The sequence below is a fragment of the Dipodomys merriami genome, unplaced genomic scaffold (genome assembly GCF_024711535.1).
Source record: "Dipodomys merriami isolate MVZ:Mamm:240054 unplaced genomic scaffold, mDipMer1.0.p SCAF_1, whole genome shotgun sequence".
NCBI classification, from domain to species: Eukaryota; Metazoa; Chordata; class Mammalia; order Rodentia; family Heteromyidae; genus Dipodomys; species Dipodomys merriami.
Genome location: NW_027202270.1, coordinates 74,808,370 through 74,825,937, shown reverse-complemented (window position 1 = coordinate 74,825,937; position 17,568 = coordinate 74,808,370). Strand labels below are relative to the sequence as shown.

At 34.9% G+C, this 17,568-nt stretch overlaps 1 protein-coding gene across 1 annotated transcript in view; it reads left to right on the top strand.

Moving 5' to 3' along the window:
* The window catches only part of Thsd7b (thrombospondin type 1 domain containing 7B), a 798,478-nt gene that overhangs the window by 565,599 nt on the left and 215,311 nt on the right, over window positions 1-17,568 (top strand). Inside the window, exon 14 of the mRNA XM_070038225.1 lies at window positions 13,925-14,103. Coding sequence (XP_069894326.1) covers window positions 13,925-14,103 — 179 coding nt within the window. The remainder of the gene's footprint in view (window positions 1-13,924; window positions 14,104-17,568) is intronic.

Here is a 17,568-nt window from a genome sequence, read left to right as displayed (position 1 = left end):
CCAAGTCTTTCCATTTCCTAACAAATATGGCAATTTCAGTCTTTCTGATGGAAGCATAGAATTCCATTGTGTATATATACACCACATTTTCTTGATCCATTCATCTACTGAGGGAAATCTAGGTTAGTTCCATATATTATGTATGCTAAATAATGCTGCAACAAATATAGTTGTATGTTTATTGTATGCTTTAGTATGGTCTTGTTTGTGATCATTCAGGTAAATGCCCAAAAGTGGTGTTGCTGTGTCCTAGGGGAACTCTATGTAGAGTCTTCTGAGGAACGTCCATGCTACTTTCCAAAGTAGTTGAACAAGTTTACACTCCCACCAACAGTGCAGTAAGGTTGTCTTCTCTCCACATCCCCACTAGCATCTGTTGTTATTAGAGTTCTTGATTATAGCCATTCTAACTGGGGTGAAGTGGAATCTCAATGCTGTTTTGATTTGCATTTCTTTTATGGCTAGGAAGGTTGAGCATTTCTTCATGTGTCTGTTGGCCATCCTTCTTTCCTCTTCGGAGAAGTCTCTCTTTAAGCCTTTAGCCCCCTTATTTATTGGGCAGTTGTATCTTTGAGGATTTGTTGTTGGGGCATTTAATTTTTCGAGTTCCAGGTATATATTAGATATGAGACCCTTGTCTGTTGTATGGCTAGTGAAGATCTTCTCCCAATTCATAGGCTTTCTGTTGATACTGCTAGCTATGTCCTTTGCCATGCAGAAGCTCTGCATTTTCATACAATCCCATTTGTCCAACATTTCTTTGATTTGTTTTGTTTCTGGGTCTCTAGTAAGAAAATTTCTGCCTGTGCCAAGGAGACCTAGGCTTTCTCCTATTCCATCCTGTAATGTTTTCAGAGTGTCTGTTTTGACTCTGAGGATTTTGATCCATTTGGAGTTGAAGCTGGTGCAGGGTGATATATAAGGATCTAGCTTTAGTTTTCTACAAGTGACTAACCAATTTTGCCAGCACCATTTACTGAAGAGACTGTCTTTCTTCCATTCTAATTTTTTTAGCTCCTTTATCGAATATTAGATGGTTATAGGTCTGTGGGTTCATTTCAATTCTATTCCATTGTTCCTGATGTCTGTACTGTGCCAGTACCAAGCTGTTTTGATTACCATGGATTTGTAGTAGATTTTGAAATTGGATATTGATATTCCTCCAGCACTGTTCTTTCTGTTAAGGATAATTTTTACTAATTGGGGTATTTAATTGTTCCATATGAATTTTTGGATTGCCTCTTCTTCTACTTCCTTGAAGAATGAGGTTGGAATATTGATAGGCATCGCATTCAATTTGTAGATAGCCTTGGAAAGTATTGCCATTTTCACGATGTTGATCCTTCCAATCCAGGAGCATGGGAGGTTTTTCCACTTTCTAAGTTCCGGTTTGATTTCATTTTTCAGGTTTTTAAAGTTGTCACCATAGAGGTCCTTCACTTCTTTGTTTAAGTTAATTCCTAGGTATTTCATTTTTTGTGGGGCTATTATGAATGGAGTTGCTTTCCTGATTTTAACCACACTTTTCTCATTGTTAGCATACAGAATAGCCATTGATTTTTGAGTGCTAATTTTATACCCTACTACTTTGCCAAAGTTTTGAATCAGCTGAGTAATTTGGTAGTGGAGTCTGTGGGATTCTTTAAATACAAGATCGTGTGATCTGCAAAGAGGGAGAATTTTACTTCAACTTTCTCTGTTTGGGTCCCTTTTATGTTTGCATCTTGTCTTATTGCTGTAGTAAGGCATTCTAATACGAAATTGAAGAGAAGTGGAGAGAATGGACATCCTTGTCTTGTTCCTGAGTTAAGAGGAAATGGCTTTAGTTTTTCACCATTGAGTATAATGCTGGCTGTAGGTTTGTCACATACAGCCTTTATTGTATTTAGGAATATTCCCTGGATTCCTAGTTTTTCCAGAACCTTCATCATAAAGGGGTGTTGGATCTTGTCAAATGTTTTTTCTGCATCTATTGAGATAACCATGTGGTTCTTAGCCTTTCTCTGGTTGATATGATGAATTATATTAATTGATTTGCATATATTGAACCAGCTCTGCATCTCTGAAATGAATCCTGTTTGATCATGGTGTATGATTTTTTGGATTAATTGTTGAATACAATTGGCCAAGATTATGTTGTGAAGATTTACATCAATATTCATCAAAGAAATGAGTCTATAGTTCTCTTTCTTTGATGAGTCCCTGCTTGGTTTGGGGATGAGGGTTACGATGACTTCATAGAATGAGTTTGGTAGTGAACTTCTCTTTCACTTTCATTGAAGAGTTGGAGGATTATTGATGTGATGTCTGTTTTGAAGGCCTTGTAAAATTCTGCTGTAAATCCATCTGGTCCTGGGCTTTTTGTAGATGGGAGGACTCTTGTTGCTGTTTTTATTTCAATGCTTGATATGGACCTATTAAGATGGTTAACTCATCTTGGTTTAGTTTCGGCATGTCAATATTTGCTAGGAAAAGGTCTATTTCTGCCAAGTTCTCAAATTTATTAGCATAAAGGTTTGAGAAATAATCTCTTATAATGTTCTGAGTCTTGTTTTTTTCTGTGGTGATGTTTCCATTATCAAGTCTGGGTTTTTTATTTGGGTGTGTTCTCTTCTTTTTCTGATAAGATTTCCTAAGGGTCTGTCAATTTTGTTAATTTTTTCAAAGAACCAACTCTTTGTTTTGTTGATTCTTTCAATGCTTTGTTGGGGGATTCTAATTCTTTTAATTCTGATTTAATTTTAATTATTTCTTTCCATCTACTGGGTTGGGGTTCTTGCTGCTCTTTTTCAAGGAGGTTCAGATGTCTCATTAAATTGTTGGTTTCAGATCTCTCCAATTTGTTGATGTAGGAACTCAGAGTTATAAACTTGCCTCTGAGTACTGTCTTTGCTGTGTCCCAGAGGAGCTGGTAATTTTTGTGTTCATTTTTGTTGAGTATCATAAATATTTAAATTTCCTTTCTAATCTCTTCCATAACACACTGGTGATTCAACAGTATGTTGTTCAGCCTCAATGTGATACCAGAATTTCTTTGGTGGCTTTTGGTGTTGAGTTCTAATTTTATTCCCTTGTGGTCAGAGAGAATGGAAGATATAACTTCAATGTTTCTGAATTTGGACAAGTTTGCTTTGTGACCTAAAATGTGGTCTGTTTTGTAAAATGTTACATGTTATTCTGAGAAAAATGTGTATTCTCATGCTGTGCTGGGTGAAATATTCGGCCAAATATTTTGCCAAGTTGATCTATCTAGTGGGAATAGAGGTGTGTTAAAATCCCCAACAATTAATGTCTTTGGATCTATTTGAGATTTGAGGGAAAGTAGTGTTTCTTGGATAAATTTGATTGCGCCGTTGTTTGTTGATTTAGAATTGTAATATCCACCTGAAGGAGAGATCCCTGAATTAGTATGTAGCAACCTTCTTTATGTCTTCCCACTAATTTTAATTTGAAGTCTATTTTATCTGATATTAGGATTGCAACTCCCGCCTGTTTATGAGGGCCATTTGCTTGGTAGATTTTGTTCTAGCCTTTCACTTTCAAAATGTGTTTGTTTTGATGGGCAAGCTGTGACTCCTGAAGGCAGCAGATAGAAGGATCTTGCTTTTTAATCCAACTAGATAGTCCATGTCACTTAATTGGAGAGTTAAGTCCATGAATGTTGAGAATTTAGACTGAGAGGTGTTTGGTTGTTCCTGCCACTTTATCCACCTTCTTGGGGGCTCTGACAACTGGGTTCTTCCTATGGTTCTTGGATTCTTGACCTTTATTGTGGTCTTGGTTTTCTATGTGTAGGACATCTTTAGTTATCTTTGGCAGGGCTGGTTTGGTGGAGATGCATTTTTTTCAGTTTTTCTTTGCTATGGAAGTTTTTTATTTGACTTTCGGTTATGAAGGAGATTTAGCTGGGTACATCATTCTAGGCTCTTCTTGGTTTAATTGTCTCTGCTGAGAAATATGAGGTGATTCTAATTGGTTTCCCTTTATAGGTGATTGATCTCTTCTCCTTGACAGCTTTAAGGATGTTTTCCTTGGTTTGAATTGATCCTGTGTGGATTATACTGGGACCGTGGGGTGTCCTGTTCTGGTCTGGTTCTAAAAACTTCTTGTATCTGAATAGGCCTATCTTTTTGCATGTTTGGGAAGTTCTCTGCTAGGATCCTTTTAAATAACTTTCCTAGACCATTAACTTCTGTCTCTAGGTACTCCTCTACACCCATTATCCTCAGATTAGGCCTATTGTTGGTGTCTTCCAAATGTTGAATAGATCTGTCGTATTTCTTGGATTTGTCTTGGATAGTTGTATGTTCTTTCTCTATAATATCTAGGCTGTCTTCAATCCCTGAGATTCGATCTTCTGCATGGTCTAACCTACTATCAAGACTTTCTACTTTTTTTAATTTCTTTTCCTTCTAATTGGTCTACTTTGACGGCTTCAAATTCTTTGTTGGAACTTTGTTTTAGATCCTGTATGAATTTCTTTACTTCCTTAACTTGCTATTCAGTGTTTATTCTCAAATCACTAAGTTGATTGGTTATGATTTCTTTGGACTGCCATTCCTCTGTAGGGCTCCATTCAGCATTCTCTTTGTGGTCTCCCTGAATTCTTTCAGCTGTCTGTTTATGAATGCCTCTATAGATCTTTGTCTATTCTCATCCCACTCTCACAATTCCTGTATTACTCTTTGGTTAGCTTCCTCATGTTCACACAATTCCTGTAGTTCTCTTTGACTGTTCTCAGCCTGCTCACACCATTCCTGACTTTCTCTTGACAGTTCTTAGCCTGCTCATGCAATTCCTGGTTTTCTCTTTGACTGTTCTCAACCTTTTCATGCAATTCCTGTATTAATCTTTGGTTTGCCTCCTCTTCCTCCCTATAACGTTCTCACTGAGTCCTTTGCAGGTTTTCTTTCTTTTCATTCACTATGTTTATCAGTAGTATTTGTAGAGCTTTTTGGGAACTCTCCTCTGGATTAATCATTAACTGTTCTGTCACCTGATTATCATGAGTGGGATTTGAGATACCCGGACTTGGCATTTTTCTTGTGTTTTTTCGGGTTTTTCTGCCCATTTGGTATGAAAGTAACACCAATTTTGTCCTAGAATACTATTTTAAGGCAAGCATCAACGAGAGTCCTGTAGTTGCACAATCAAAATGGCTGCAGATACAATCTAGTTCAACAGATACATTCTATTTAACATCAACCAACTATGGATTAATGGGCTAAGAACAGCAAAGAAGTATTTGGCAAACCAAAAATTATTTGGCTTTGGGTGAAATGTAGGGAAAAGTAGGATTAGAGGGATGTGGAGAGTCAAAAGGAGAGTGAATTTAACCAAGTCCTAATCTCAGAGAGGGAAATAGATTGGACAGAATGATAGGAGAGAGTTTTAAAAAAAAGAAAAAATGGAAAAACAAAAATTTAAATTTAAAAAGTGAAACACTTAAAAATTCTAAAGTGTAAAGAAATGATATTGAGAGAAGAATTGGATGAGAGGAGGGGAGGGATAGAAAGGAGACATGAAAAACTAAAAAATAAAAATTCTTAAAATTAGTTACTTGAAAATTATATAGGTATATCTATAAAGATATAATAATGTTATTAAAGAAGTTAAGCCTAAAAGGTAGTGAATTGAGTAATAAATTTCTGGATTAAGTATGTACACAATGGGCGATAAGGTCTAATAATTGACGATGGTATATATCTGGGGATGAGCAGAACAGCAATCAAGTCCGGCAAAAAAGAAAGAAAGAGAAAAAAAATGAAAGGAATAAAAACAAAAAAACAAGAAAAAGACCAAAATTTCAAACGAAATTTTAAAAAATGCACACACACACACACACACACACACACACACACACATACACACACACACACCTAAAATAAAAATTATAAGAGAAAAAAAGATTTATTGAAAACAATTTAAAAAAAAATTTTAAAAAGGTACAAAATGAATTATTTGATTTTTTTCAGGGTGTGGGGAATGGGAAGATCCTGTATCTCCCCCGTGTTCATAACCAGTCTCTTGGTCAGGTCTGATTGTTGTGTTTGGTTTTCCTGTGGCTTGATTGGTTTCTTAAGTCTTTTTGTTTGAGCAGGCAGAAAAATGCTCTGCATTACCCAGGATGTTGTGATCCTCCTCCCAGGCTAGTTCGGTGAGAGGGAGATCTGCTTTGAATATCACAAAAGAGGGAGATGGCTGTTTCTTCTAGTTTGGAGATGCTGTGATGAAGCTAGGTTCTGGGTAGAGTTGAGGCCTTTCAGCAATCAGCAGCTTTTCCCTGAGGGGCTAGCTTCTGAGATACTCACAGAGCCCAGCCTGGAACAATTCTCTGGGTTTATGTTTACTGAATTTCAATTGATTGTCTAGGCTGCTGTATGGAGGGGCAATCTCTGGCTCTGTTTACCCAGTGAAGTCACTCCTCCCGGGGCGTATCTTGCTCTGCCTGAGCTGGGTGACTTTCCCCTGGGTGGAACTCATCCTGGCAGGTCGAGTCAGGTTCCTGTGACCTGATAAATGACTATTTTGTTTTCTTCCAAGGCCCGAGTTGGAGCTAGCTGCTCAGCCAGGCTTTTGTCAGTATCAAAGATGGAGATCTCTGTTGGTGGGGGAGGGGCGGCCTTCCCTCCTCTGTTCCTGGAGAAGGAGTAGGATGTCAGGGTTCTACTCACACCAGAGTCTTCGTTCCTGGGCTGTCTCTGGTCTGTGATATGCAGGATGAAGATATTTGCTCCTTGTCAGTTCTTGCTGGTGTTGAGTAGAATCTGCTCTCCCACCTCATCTGGCACCTTTCTCCTGGACTTTCTCTGTAGGTATGGAGGCTACGACTGCTGCCACTGCCACTGCTGCCACCATTGCTGCCGCTGCCACTGCCACAACTACCAGCAAGTGCTCAGATCTGTCTCCTTGCCTGGATTTTCTCTCTCTGGCCAAACTCTCTGTACTGTGATGGCACACTTGGTGTGATTCTCTAGACTGAGACTCTTTTCTCAAACACTAACACTACTTTCCATGCCAGAGCTTGTTTATCCCCAGCTTCTATTCGGCCATCTTCCTCTGAACCCAGTACATTTCTTATCAAACATTGTTGCTTCCTCCTTTGTTTTCCCCACCATCCCTTCCCTCCCACCTCTTCAACTGCACTCCCCCGCCCACCTAAATTGTAAAGTTCGATTTTCAACATACTGTGTTGTATGTCTTATTGTTACAGTGGGTCAACCTGTATTCCTATATAAACATTTTGTTTTTTCCCTTCTCCTCTGGAAATTATACCAACATCAAATACAATGAAAACAGGGATTATACCATGGGAGAGGAACGAACAATGCATAACTATGTTTATTGCAGCAATATTTACCGTAGCTAAGATATGGAACCAACCCAGATGCCCCTCAGTAGATGAATGGATCAAGAAAATGTGATATATGTATATATATATATACATATATATGTATATATATGTGTATATATACATATGTACATATACATATGTACATATGTATATATACACATATATACACATACACATATGTATATATGTATATGTATATATGTATATGTATATGTATGTGTATATATACACATATATACACATACACATATGTATATATGTATATGTACATATGTACACATATATGTATATATATGCATACACACACAGACATACACACACACACACACACACACACACACACACTGGAATTCTATGCCTCCATCAGAAAGAATGACATCGCCCCAGGTCCAAAGAAAAATAGGTCCCATGGTATATGCCTGGGACAAATAGAAAAGGTCAAAAGCTATGTACATATGACCAGATAAGATGAAGTTAAGCAAAATGGACCCCAAGATAGGGACACAAGTGATTTTATCTTTCTTTCTATTGTTTCTAACGTATTTATAAGGGACCATGTGATTTTCTGTTGCTTTGTATGTTCCTCCCCCATGAGACTTTTCTTCAGTTAACGACTCAAAAACTGGAAGAGGTGCTGTAGCTCAAAATGGCAGAACAGTAGCCTGTGCAAAAGAGCTCAGGGACAGCACCCAGGCCCTAATTTCAGGCCTAATTTCAGGCTCTATGACTGACAAAAATATATTTTACTTCTAGTACTGTGTTTAAATTATGTGAGTATAGGGTCAGCAAGTCTAGAACAGTACAGTGAGATGTTTGTACTTACTTTACATAGTAGAAAAATATAAATGAATTAATGCATGCTATTTTGTTTAGTTTAAAATTATTTCTTTGTTCACATACATCCTTCAAAACAAATGTAAATGAGAGCTAAAACTGTTTGAATGATGAAGATAAAAAGGAAATGTGCAGCTGAGCTTATAAGAAGTAGATGTAGTAAAGAGAACAGTAGACTAAGAAAAGTGTGCTTATGCAGATGTACTTTTGCTGATTTTAAAGAGGCAATGTTTTAGGATTGGAAAGTCATTCCATTCTCAGTCCCTGGGGTTTAATTCTATTTCAATGATCATTAAATAAATATTTCCATTTCTAACATAGGAGATACTATTAATGGATCATATTCAGTCCATCTTTATAATAAACTATTCTGAGCACCTACTTTGGGTGAAATATTCTTGCTTGGTGAATTCTAAATATGTTTTTTTTTTTTTTTTTTTTACTAATGACCACTTCATATCTAATACCATATGTATATAACCTTGGACAAAGTGTGGTCCAAGCAATTTATTTTCCAAATAACCAGAAATATAACAATATAGCCAGCAATACAACTTTTCTCAATTTTTTGGTAGAAACACTGATTATATGGCCTTATGAATATTGCCAAGCATTTTCTAGATGGAAATACTGTCTATGGCATATTTTAAGAAAATTAGTTTTAAAGTATTAGTCAAGTCTCCATAGTTAGAAATTGAATTTTTAACCTGGCAGGTTAACCTTATACTTACATTTCATCATATTCTGTTGCCCAAAACTAATCTGTTCAATTATGAGATAGGAACAGGCATATGCAATTATTAATAGTTTTCACATATGGCATGTCCTTTGAGGTGTAATCTACATGGAAATTTTCTGGAATTATAAATGTCTGTTTAGTCCTGTTGAGTTTCAAATTAGTGTACACTCACTGAATTTATAACCATTTCTTTTTTTTTAGAATATTTTTATTGTGAAAATACTGTACAGATGGGTTACAATTACATGGGTAAGATAATGAGTACATTTCTTATCAAGCATTGTAGCCTCCTCCTTTGTTTCCCCTTCTCATCCCTTCCCATCCTCCTCTACCCACCACCCAATCCTCCTCGCTCTCCCCTACCAAAGTTGTAAAGTTTGTCGAAAACGAACTATAACCATTTCTTTAATGAACATCATCTGAGTTCACTTCTTTATTTCTAAGCAGCCATAGTATATTTATGCATTTACTTCTTTTCATTGTTAAGGTGATGTTTAGGGGGGTGACAGTTACATAAGTAAGGTAATAAGTACATTTCTTGTCAAACTTGTTACCCCTTCTCTCATTTTTCTCCAACTTTCTCTTTCCCCATCCCCCCACCAAATTGTGCTGATTATTTCCAACATATTGTCTTGTGTATATCGCTGTTGCATTGGTTCCCCTCTTGTCCTTTGTCTCACCATTCTGTTGTTCCCCTTCCCTTCTCTAATTCAGATAACCGTATCTACAATAGTAGGATACCAAAATCCAATACAGTGACAACAGGTGATATACCATAAGGGGAAGAACATACAAAAGAAACAAGAAATCACATAGTACATTAAAAACAACAACAACAAAGCAAAACCTCTTGTGTCCTTGTCTTGGAATTTATTTTGCTTCAACACATCTTATATGGTTATATTTACATAGCTATTGAGCTGTTCTGCTCATCTGCTATGATTAGCCTAGATGTATACTATTTATTGCAAATAAGGAAATGCTATTGCATTGTTTGTGGGAGTGTAAACTTGTCCAACCACTCTGGAAAGCAGCATGGTTCCTCAAAAGACAACACATAGAGCTCCCCTATGACCAGCAATCCCACTTCTGGGCATTTACCCAAGGTCATATAAAGCTACCAGCACAACTATTTGTATCACAGTATTACTTACCATAGTTAAGACATGGAACCAACCCAGTTGCCCCTGAGTAGATGAATGGATCAAGAAAACGCAACATTGATACACACGTACACACACACACACACACACACACACACACACACACACACACACACACACACACACACACACACACACACTGGAATTCTATGCTTCCATCAGAAAGAATAACACCACCCCATTTGTAAGGAAATGAAATTCTTGGAAAAAATCATTTTAAGTGAAGTAAGCCAGAACCAAAGAAACATATGTCCCATGGTTTCCCTTATTTGCAATAAATGAGTTCACGTCTTATCATGGTGAAAAAATGTATTTCAAAGAGGCTTGATAATCAAATCTTTCATATGAAAGTGTAGATTGAAATGTTTAACTATCATTTAATTTAAAGAACATCTAAAATCTGCTCTAAATAATCTCTAGACAGATATTCAAATGTTTGACATATATTAATAAGATGTCATCTGGAAATTTATATTTGAGGACTCATAACATAGATGCTATAAAAATTAAAATCACATCCAATATTCTTTGGTTCTTTCCATTTGATAGCCAATGAAATAATTTTGTGACTTGGTTTTTCTGTAAAATTCTCTTTTCAGCCCCATTTTAATCCTTTATGTTGCTTTTATTGTTCATTAATGTTGAAGAAGTGCACCAAAGTCTTTGGAGATGATTGTGGAATTAATGGTAAATAATAATGAAAGTCTTTTAATCATCTCAATTGATATTTTTTAAATTCAGAGTTTCTTCTAATAACTTGAATTTAGTATATTTTTTCTAAATGAAGATTATTTGCATAATTTAATTGTAATATTAAGATAGATGTAAATATAAAATAATGGCAGAAAAGGAGGAGGAAGTATTGAGAGAGAGATGAGCAAAGAAAAGAAACAGTGAAATAGAGACAGAGAGAGAGCAACTGATAAAACAGTTGTAAAGACCCAAAAATGTATCAGGTAGAAGGGAAACATGTGCCTTATTTTGAAAATGTATTTGTTTTCAAACAATATGAAGAAAAGAAAAATTGGGTAATGGAAATAGGTAAAATTGAAAGTGTTCTGGTACATTTCTTTTTATTATTTCCAGGATTGAAGAGGTGAGCAGATTTGAAAACACTTGTGCAGAATGAGTGAGAAGAAAACTCAGATGAATGAGCAAGCAGCAAAGGAACTTAGCTTGTGGTAGGGAGTATATAGATAGTCCTGCTTTAAACACATATAAAAATGGCAATTGTCTGAGGTGTCAACATATATTGCAGAAGGACACCAGAACAAGGAGGTCATCTATGTTGTCAAGAATGGTTGGATTAATGAACCAGGCAAGGGAAATAAAATACTATATGGACGCAGGTACAACTCTTGGAGAAGATGCAGGAGAGGAAAAGCCAGAAAAAACAAGTTCCCAGCCTTTAAATTACATGGTTGAGATCTCAGTCTATGGTAGATTTCTGGAAATGGAGTTTATTTTATAAAGTTTATTTGATGAAATTGGAAACCATCACTTAGAGCTTTTCATGAAGAACCTCAGTGTTGATTTTTGCTTTGTTTTATGCTTATATCATAAACCATAAACCAGTAGGCTGCTATTACATTTTTAAGCCAGTGGAGAAGCTGTATAGATTTTTAAAAAGACATGGTAATATAAACTTTAAAAAATATTTTCAAATATATTTTTGTCCTTCGCGTTTACAGATACTAAAGGGGAAACTTTGAATTTAAAATTAAAAGGAAACTATCAGAGAGAATATTATATTTTTCTGAACCAGAAAAGGGAAGATTTTAAACAAAAGAATGAGTTCATTCTCTATACCATAAAATTAAGAAAAGTAAGGAAAGAGGTGGGTGAAAGAAGGTTGAGAATGTTGAACACTGATCAAGATGCATTGTATTCATAAACTGCTTTGTATTAACAGCAGAAAAAATAACTACCAATGTAGTGCAGAATGATAGGACAGGGTCTAAGACAACATGAGATATTTATTTATCAATTTTTATTTATTTATTGTTGGTACTAGGGCTTGAACTCAAGGCCTCACACTCTCCTTTGGCTTTTCTCCTTAAGAATGATACTCTACACTTGAGCCACATCTCTTCTTTCAGCTTTTTACTGGAAGGAAGCATCTTAGGGACTGCTGTTCAGGTTGTTTTGGAGCTATGTTTCTTAGCTCTCAGCCTCTTGAGTAGCTAGTATTCCAGGCATGAGCCACTCTTGCCTGGCTACAAAGCTGTTATTTTGGGTAATTTGTTAGTTTTTGGTTTTTGTGTAGCAGATTTAAACTTATTTTTGTTAACTCAGAACAACCCTTATTATGTCAATTTTTCTATATATTAAGAATCCAGGCATAGTTTCTTCTCTTTATCTTCTGTCTAATGGAGCAATCAAGCTATAATTAAGTTATAGACAAAGTTGAGACTAATTAGAGGCTTTACAGGTAAAGATCCATATCTTTACATTTTGGGCAGAATTAACCTTCAGGTCATTATCTCTCCACAAAGGGCCTAGACCTTCTTTTAAGTGGTTCCAGCTGATTAAGTCAGGCAAACCCAATATAATTTCCTTTTGGGTTAACTGAGACATACCAACTGAACTTTCACATTAATTGTACTGTATGTTCCCTTCAACTTTATTGTACATTAAAACCTAATAGTGGGAATGACATCAAATCTCATTCTCAGTTACTGATATACTCATGGATGAGCAAATATACAAAAATGGACCATGAGAACAAGAATCAGATGGTTTTGATTTTAATTCAAATGAAAATGAAAGCATTAAAATTATTTAGGAAGAAATTGATGGATGGACTTAGCTGCATACATGTTGAAGTTGGGGTTATTGTGTAAGAGTGGCTCAGTAGGTGTTAGTGTTCCAGACCCTAAATAGCTATCTGGCATTGCAAGTAGGAGTGATAATTAAAACAATGTGATTATCCCAAGCTTGGAGCAAGAAGGGGTTGATAAGACTGAGTAAAATGAGAACTTTTGAAGCTTACTCTCACTCCTTTCCCTTGACTGTAGTACAATATTCTCATTGTACAATTTTTTACTATTGCTCTACTGAATTGCTTCATTGCTTCTTATCAGAAACTAGGTTCTTCAGTTTCACAGCCCCTTGTGGTATAAACAGAATAGCACTATTTCAGTTATTATTCTACATATCTAGCTCTTAAAATTTTGGTTTGTTTATCTGAGTATTCAAGCCAATGCAACCATATTGTTGGGAAATCTGAGCTGTGATGATGGAAATAGAAAGTGAATTTGAAAATAAGGGAAACCACCTATGGGACACAGGTGTTTTTTTTTTTTTTCTTTCTTGCTCTTGTTTCTAATGTATTTAAAGGTATTATGTAATTTTTTTTGTTACTTTGTATGTTCCCGCCCTCCCACCCCCCCCCCCGTGGTAAAACCCCTGTTTTCACTGTATTAGATGTTGGTATAATTTGGGGAGCGGAAGGGAAAAAAAACAAATTGTTTAAATAGGGATACAGGTTGACCCACTGCAACAATGAGATGTACAAGACACTGAGATGTACAAGACACTGTGTTGAAAAAGAGCTTTACAATTTAAGCCAGGGGTGGGGGGGGAGGAGGTATTGAGGTGGGGTGGGGGAAGGGGGAAGTGTAGTGGAGGAGGTGGGAGGGAAGGGATGGTAGGAAAAAAAAAACAAAGGAAGAGACAACAATACTTGATAAGAGTTTTACTCATTTCCTTGCTCATGTAACTGTAACCCATCTGTACAGTATTTTCACAATAAAAAAAAATTTTAAAGAAAGTGAATTTGATCAGTACATTTTAATTGGACTTCTTCCTTTCACTGGAAACTTTTTCTTTCAGGTTATATTGAAGAAGAGTGTAACATCCCCTGCCCATTTGACTGCAAGTTAAGTGACTGGTCTAGCTGGGGTCCTTGCAGTTCATCTTGTGGGATTGGAGTGAGAATTCGATCCAAGTGGCTAAAAGAAAAACCTTACAACAGAGGTCGACCATGTCCCAAACTGGATCTCAAGAATCAGGTAAAGTGCATGAAATAATAAATAAAACCTAAAACTACCATAATTGTGATTTCCATTGGAATATGAAGTTTCATTCTTATTACAAGTAGTTTTCAAGATTTGAAGAAGTTTAACCAGGGCAAATACTAAGATGACAGAATTTGCAGTAGCTTTGCCCCATGCCTAGGTAATGAATTTAACTGATGTTCTTAACAATAAATCAATTTACAAAACTATATACAGTAGATTTTAAAATAATCTACAAAAATGCACTTGTATTTTAGTATAAATAATAAAATTTTTATGAGAAAATATTTAGTGATTTTATCTATATGTTCCAAAAATGGTGTATTTTACCTATTTATTCTCATCATTTTTATTATCAATCTTTCCAGTTCTTTTGTGCTTTATAAGTTTCCTTTGTCTATTTCTCTACACACTTCCCCAAAAGCTGTATCTACTTTCATAACTAAATCCCTGATGGATAATTTTCCATATAATGTTTAACAAAATTAACATTCTGAGAAAAGTTGATTACAGTGTTTCAGTTTGCTTTACCTACAAAAGTCTAAAGATTAATAATAATAATAATAATAATAATAATAATATAATGTGACTTTCACCAATGGTTACATATTGATTAGTAAATTAGGACTGATATTTCAGTTTCTGTATTTTTTAGTAAGTTGAATAAAATGGAGCTGTTAAAAGTTCTTTTTTTCTTTGAGAAAAAAAGTGTGTCTTATATGAATATGTAGATTCTTTGTGCCTGGGGAACTTTTAACAGGAGAGTTACACAAGCTTCTAGCACTAATTTTGTTATATTAATTTTTGTTTTACAAACCCCATTTTATCAGATTATTTATAAGATATTAATGTAGGGAAGCCTAATACATCTACTTTTAATTAATTTAAATTGTATATGTGGTATTGTTTGCCCTAAATCTCATATGTCAACTCAAAACCAGTATCAGTAGCTAGCTTTTTCTTTCTAGTTTTTATAAAACACATATAACTCACTGAAAATGAGGGATTTTCATTTCACCAAGAAATATTTAAGTTCTACAACAGGCCATAGTATTCTACACTAGTTTTTTTTTAAGGTTTATAATAAAATAATGACATACTGTCTATCTCAGGATGTAAATCTTTTGAGGAAACAGTGTAGCACATCATGAAAATCCCCACAAGTACATGAGTTTGGTGAAGGCAGGACTAATATATGATTCATAAAATCAAGGAAGAAATAATCAGAATATTTTGAGGAAACCTTACAAAGAAAGGAATAATATAGGAATTATTATCAGGAAGATGACTTGCAGGTGAACGTTCTATGTGAACAGTACTTGACCATCCCTAGGGAATTTATCGAGAACTTAAAATGGAGAAGATACATGAAGCATTGAGAATTATAGTAACTGATGATCATTCTTATTATGTCTTTCTTAAAGCCACCAATGAAATCTAAGTCTCTATAATATTCATATTAAACACTAATTTTAATACTGCCATTTTAGTAACAAGGAAATTATTAAAGGAATGAAAGGATGTCATTTGAGCACAGACTCAATATATAAAATCTATAGCACAGAGGCTATGGACTTAGTGTACGAAGCAAAGTGTACAGAAACAGGTCTATGAAATTTGAGGTTATGGAGAAGTGAATGGAATTTGAGTGCCTGTTACTTAATTGACATATAGCACTCATGACCTCAAGAAATTGCAGAAGTTGGGAATTAAACCATGCTGAAGAATAATTTAGATGAGTTCAATAAGTGAAAATTAATTAATGTGATGCCTTTCTACAGGGCATAGTTTCCAATGTTGATTACTTTCTTCCATGAAGACAATTGTAGTTTTCTAAGAGTACTTGATTTTCTGATTGAATTATAAATAGAATTCAGGATAAAATTATTGATGTAGATAAGTGTTAGATATTCAGCATGTTTGTAGATATTGCATTAATGCTGAATTAAATCATTACTATAATCCATAGTTTGTATAGTTTTAAAATGCTTTCTTTTGTTGAATAGCAAAATATAGTTGTATGTATTTATAGGTTACATAAGTTACTATGAATTATGAATATAATGTAGCATAAGGAAATCAACAAATTAATCTCTCTATATGTATCACCTCAAACACCCTTTAACATAGTGTGAATATTTTAGCAATCCTATGTTTCACTTATATTAACTGCCCTACATAGTAACCTCAGTTAAAAACCAAAATCATTCCTCCTGCCTACTGAAAGCTTTGCAACCTTTTTCCATCATCTCCCCATTACTATTTCCTTCCATCCTCTAGTAGTACCACTCTACTTCTGTTTGGATAACTTACTTTCTAAGTAAGAGCCAATACTCCTTGTGTTTCTATATCTAGATCATTTATCTTAATATAATATTCCTCAGTTCCATTCATGTTCTCATAAGTGACTGAATTTATGTCTTTTGAAATACCAAGTCGTATCCCATTGTTTATGTATACCATATTTTCTTTCTCCCTTGCTATCTGTGGATAGAATATCTGATGCCATTATTGACTACCATGAATAACAATGCAATGAACATGAGATATAGCCATTACATTGATATATTAATTTCAGTTCTTTTGAATAAATATCCACAGAAGAATTGCTGAATCATGTAGTATTCTATTTTTAGTTTATTGCAGAAACTGTAAGTAATTTTCTGTAGGTTGTTCTTTCCCAGAAATAATACACTAGAGTTTCCTTTTCTCCACACATACTTTATATTTTAACATATTAGTCGATCATTGCATTATTGCTTACTCTAGTAAGCCTCCTTCCCATCCATGTCTGTGAATGGCAAGGAAACTGCTCTTGGGAAAAAATACTAAATTTAATAATTTCTTTAGGCCAAGACCAATTCCATTTATAAAACAAGCTGGCTACCTATCTCTGTGAGTATATGTGTGGAAAAGTATCAATGAAGATTTAGTTATGTATTTGTCCTTTATAAATTAAATACTTGTGTGTGTTTGTGTTTGTATATATGTATATCCATGCACTTACACACATGTGTGTGTGTAAATATGTGTGTGTGTGTGTGTGTGTGTGTGTAAAGTACGTAGAACTTTGAGATACAATAAGGAGTTCTGAAGGATTATCATTATTTAGGAAATTTTTCCCTGGTTTTATTATTTGTGTCCATTCTTCTTTAAAAGAAGTCACTATTGAAGTATGGTATCAGCACAGTTTTAACCATTAAAGCCCTATTGTAAAAGTTTATTTTTACTATTGACTTTAAGTTATTAATGTCAATAATAGTCCATTCAGCTATGCTTATACTATTGATTTTTGTTAATTGTCTTTTAGGTTTAAAACTATTTTTCCATGTTTGAAACCAGATTCATACCTTATACCTATTTATCCATAAATAAGAGCTTTATAAAAAGAAAATAGATTATAGTAGTACTAAAGGCACATGTCTTTAATATACCGGGCCTCAGGGAAATATGGGTTGC